Genomic DNA, 5387 nt, shown 5'->3' on the forward strand with positions numbered 1-5387 from the left:
TACATTGCAGTCATAATGATCTTTACATTTAAGAATTGCCGACGCATGCAAATAAATAGTGGAAAGTGCCTTAGTCAAAGATGTTGCAGGGTAATTGGTCAAGTGATTAAATTTATGTTGTTTTAATCTCTTTTTGTTATGACTTACATGCGTAAAAGCAAGTGACTGCGTTTTGGACATCTGTAAATGGCCAGTATCTAAACTTTTTCTTATTATCAGGAGTATGTTTCTAAACAAGTCATATACACTATACAGAAGAAAAATTCGCTATGCTTATGTCAACACCCAACCATAATCTCTGAAGAAGAAAGAAAAGACAGACCCCTCTAGAAGCCACAGCTTGCTTTGTAAGCAGTGCATAGCTGATCCCAAGCTACCTTGTTAGGCTGGTCGAGGTTCTCAGCGATGATGCTTTGCAACATACCAGGATGATCAAGACGGGAAAGATGAGACACTGCATGAACTAGATGTTCCTTTGGATCCTTTATGCCTTCAGCATGATCTTCTTTCCTGATAGCATTGTGGATGATCAAAGAGTTTTCACTGTCGCCAACATCTTCAGTTTTTTCAGGACATAGTACCAAAGTGATTACACTGTTGAGCATTTTCCCCCATCTTGTTGCTGCTTGTGGATTTTGATGATACTTCAGGTCGCCTAACACCTTGGTTGCTGCAACAGCAGCCAGCTTCCTCTCATGATTCTCCCCCATGATGGATTTCAGGCTCGGTATCCAGATAGCATCGAGGAAGTCCACGAACAAGTTCTCCTGAATTGAATTGATACTCTCCTCTAGGTAACCTCCCCACCACAAGCAGCGAGAAGAACGATAGAAGAGCTTTCTGAAACTTTACTGTTCTGTTACTTTTGACACAATTGGAACAGAACCTTCCATAGATGCTCCATGTCAATCCTGGTGGGTCTGAGCTCCTTGAAAAGAATACAAAGAATATCAAAACCATTGCTTCTCAGTCCTTGGTGATGAGACTAGTCTTTTTGATATCGTCAGAGCATATGGCAACACATGAATAAAGGTCTCAGGTGCAATAGGCAACACTGTCTGAATCAAACGAACTAGGCCTGCAAGATTTTCGGAATCCAAGTCTTGTGACAAGCATATTTCCATGATGTCATCTGAGGATGCATTATCCAACTCGATAAACTGAGCCATAAGCTGAAGCGCATAGGGCATGAAATCTTCCAGTTTCCTGTCCAAATTCATCTTGACACTCGGGAACAGAATCATTTCAAATGCAGAAAGCGATTGACTCAAAAACATACCGGTTGAAAACTGAGTTTTTAGGAAGTTTGCAGACTTCATTGAGAACAACTGTCAAACGCACAATGCAACTTATAACAGCATCATCACCACTCATCTCGGCAACACTAAGGACCCACATTATGCACTTCATGACACATGGATTTTCCTCAGACTCTACTAGCTTCAATGCATCAAACAAGTTCCTCATTATCAAAACTTCATCTATATCACGAGCAACATACCTGCTCTTTCCATCTTCCTCCTTCACTAGTAATAGCTTCTCTATGCAGCTAGCAGCATATGAGTGAACCACGTTTGACTCTGCTTGAAGCAACCGGGCCAGTTCCTTGAACAACTCAATTCCAACTGGCTTTTGTATATTGGCAGAAAACATTGCTAAGAATTTCAAGGACCTTGCCGTCAGCATAAGATAATTTGCGTTGTCAAAGCTATGCAACTGAGAGAGAATGATTTTCTGAAAGCCCATCCGAACAAGATCACCCGGTGATATATCACCCACAGAGATCACCAAGTCGATTACACAAACCTCCGTTTCCACACTGCAGCTCGGTTTTCTGAGAATGAGCTATGAAGCTTATGTAACTCACCTAAAACTACACATACAACTTGACTTGCATAGTTTGTCGCAAGTCCCTTCAATAGCTCACAAGCCATTCTTCTTCTGTTGTTTACACCACTTGGCTCCATGTCTCTACGAATAAACTCCATGTAGTCCATTTCGAAAAGTTCTTCTTCTACCCTCAAATAAACGTTGGGAATCACAACTTCTAAGCATATTGTCTTGATTCCAATGTCGTTCCCAAACAGATAATGCATGGTGACTACTTGTGCTCACAGTTGTAAGATACTTTATAGCAGAAGTAGCAAGCTCATGTCTGCTATTTTTGGCTAATGGGAAGATCAGTCTCACAAACCCACTGACATACTGTCCAAAATCTTTTTTATGCTTCTCTATAGATAGGTTGATGAAAGCGATGATATATCACTTTGAAGATCATTCACCACTTCTACGAGTTCCGGAATGGCAAAAGATTGTAAGTACCTAGAAAGTTGAAACATCAGACTTTTTATACAGTTATGGAAATACTCTGGCAGGACTTGAAAGCTGAGTGACAAACATATGGAACATCACAACTTTTGGGACTCAATCAAAGACTTGAGGTTCACCACTGTGTAAGAAGAGGTCTCAGTCGTTTGAAAAAATGAATCAGCTAATCAGAACATGTTGATAAGTGGTTCAGAAAACGAATCATGACAATACTTCAAATCAAAGCAGCTGATCATCGGTCATGTACTTGTGCCTAAACTTTTCGAAAATCGAATTAGCTGTCCCAAGAATACCATTGGCGGATGCAATGGGTGCACGAAGTAGAATCTAAATATTTGAATCCCAAGATATGTCTGCACATCGAAAGAAAACCATAAACTATTTGATTAGTAAAAAGAATTCAAATTATGCGTTTTCTTTTCAAATCAAGCAAAAAAAGAATAAGTTTTAAATCATGAACTTCTTTCACCAACAAGAAAATCATATGGCATTCCTAATTAAGCATACACATGATAGGCATTATACACTAAGAGGTACATCAAGAAATCAAATAAAAAGTAAGGTGTATTTAGTTCTAGGAAGAATTCGGCTCGTACAGATTCGAATGTTGTGCAGAATCCTATGTTGAAAAATCGGTTGAAGATTTTTTCTTGGCCAGCGAGACTTATGCAACAAGATATGTGGAAATTATCCAAATATCTTTATTATAAATAGGCATTCGTTGTATTATTTTTTATTTGATTAATAAAGAGTTTTGGCTTTTGGGAGAATTATATTCTCTATCCCCTGTACTAATTTGATTAGATTCATCAATCAAGAAGCAGGTCCCAAACGAAGATTCCCTAGAATTCTTTGGTTGAGTTGGCAGGTCCCAAGCGTGGTTCCATAACCCTTTGGTTGAGCTGTTTATCGTCGTTTTCACTCCATCACAAACATATGGAGCAGCACAACTTTTGGGACTCAATCAAAAACTTGAGGTTCACCACTGTGTAAGAAGAGGTCTCAGTCATTTGAAAAAATGAATCAGTGAATCGTAACATGTTGATAAGCGGTTCAGAAAACGTATCATGACAATACTTCAAATCAAGCAGCTGATCATCGGTCATGTACTTGTGCCTAAACTTTTCGCAAATCGAATTAACTGTCCCAAGAATACCATTGACGGATGCATAATCGTGTGCTGAAGCGGCTACTTTAAGTTGGGAGATAAGAGAAGAAGACTCCATAAGGGAGACTATGCAAGTATTGATTTGCTCTTTCTCCGAATCAGCGATCGGTGAGATACCGTCAGAGAGCCACCGTGAACGGAGATGGTTCTTGAAGGCAACGAAGCGACGTGACGGGTCTGATCATCGGAGGAGTCACCCACCAGCCGGAGAACGGTTGGGCCGTAGTCAGGTAGAACGGCGGCATCCAATAGCAACGCTTCAGCTGCTCGACGAAGCTCTGAGTCTGGAGAGAGCGTGTCAAGAAGACATTGCGAGAGGCGCTGGAGATTTGTCTCCATCATTCTTAAATTTTCGATCGTTAAGTTTCTCTCTCTCTCTCTCGAGAGAGAGATTAATCATAAAAAAGGGAAACAACTGATTTTTGTTTTGCAAATCAAATTTATGTTTAAATGTGATCATAATCGACTAATAAATGAACCTAAGTTATGTTTTAAATATTCAATGTTATTAGATGATTCATATATTATATATTTAAAATTTTGGTGTTATTCAATTTTAATTATAAAATATTTCACTAAAATGCATTGATATACAAGCCTAAATGATTTTGAAAATATTTATATGTGGAGTTATTAGTAATCAAGTCCAACATATATAATTCTAATTCCAAAAAAAAAAATTCTAATTGAATAACACTAAATTATATTTATAAATATTTAAATATATATTAAGTAAGTATACACTCAAAACAACATAAATTGATGAACTACAAGAAAACACTGGCTTTACAACGAAGTTTTACAACGAACATAATTCCTCGTAAATTTACAAGTAGTTTACGTCGACGTTACGACGAAAAGCAGTTTCGTCGTAAAGCGGATGTAATATTACAACGAAACTGTTTCGTCGTAAAGTCGTTGTAAAGTTACAACGCTTTTACGTGGAAAATTAAATTCCACGTAAACGCTTTGTAATATAACAAGGACTTTACGACGAATCCTGTTTCCTTATCTTTCCTCGTAAAGACGTTGTAATGTTACAAGAACTTTACGAGGAATCCTATTTCCTTATATTTCCTTGTAATGGCGTTGTAATTTAACAAGTATTTTACAACGAATCGGGTTACCGTTATACTTGGTCGAAACGTGTATTAAGTGTGCTTTATACCTAACTAAATTCCTTGTAAAGTGGATGTAAAATCCTTGTAAAAAAGTTGTAAATCCGTAGTAATACATTGCGTTGTAAAATACTTGTTAAACCTTTACCTACCAAACTGAAAAACACAACTAAAAAAAATGGCTGATGGATGCAATATCTACGAGATACGGAGTTGGACGATTAGTGACTTTCCTGCTTATGGGATATTGTCTGGGTGGACAACTCATGGAAGATTATCTTGTCCAATTTGTCGTGGATCGACAGATGCTTTTCAACTGAAGAATGGTAGAAAGAGTTGTTGGTTTGATTGTCATCGTCGATTTCTTCCCATCTCCCATCCGTACCGAAGAAATAAGACATTGTTTAGATACAAAAAAGTTGTCAGAGATAGTCCTCCTCCATATCTCACCGGACAACAGATCCTAGCAGAAATTGATTATTATGGAGCTCTGGAAACGGTGCCGCGTGGAGGAAACCGGACAACAGTTGTCAGAGATAGTCCTCCTCCATATCTCACCGGACAACAGATCCTAGCAGAAATTGATTATTATGGAGCTCTGGAAACGGTGCCGCGTGGAGGAAACCGGACAACAGTTGTCAGAGATAGTCCTCCTCCATATCTCACCGGACAACAGATCCTAGCAGAAATTGATTATTATGGAGCTCTGGAAACGGTGCCGCGTGGAGGAAACCGGACAACAGTTGTCAGAGATAGTCCTCCTCCATATCTCA

The 5387-nt window shown here is 38.7% G+C and overlaps 1 protein-coding gene and 1 pseudogene across 1 annotated transcript; both read right to left on the reverse strand.

The window, feature by feature from the left end:
- Window positions 1-225: 225 nt before the first annotated feature.
- LOC106321103 (exportin-2-like) lies at window positions 226-768 on the reverse strand. The gene has a single exon (XM_013759419.1). It carries the CDS (start codon window positions 708-710, stop codon window positions 327-329), a length of 384 nt encoding a protein of 127 aa, XP_013614873.1. The 5' UTR covers window positions 711-768; the 3' UTR covers window positions 226-326.
- A 182-nt stretch (window positions 769-950) lies between these two features.
- LOC106321101 lies at window positions 951-3835 on the reverse strand (annotated as a pseudogene).
- Window positions 3836-5387: the final 1552 nt, after the last annotated feature.

The sequence above is a fragment of the Brassica oleracea genome, unplaced genomic scaffold (genome assembly GCF_000695525.1).
Source record: "Brassica oleracea var. oleracea cultivar TO1000 unplaced genomic scaffold, BOL UnpScaffold01224, whole genome shotgun sequence".
In the NCBI taxonomy this organism is placed as follows: Eukaryota; Viridiplantae; Streptophyta; class Magnoliopsida; order Brassicales; family Brassicaceae; genus Brassica; species Brassica oleracea.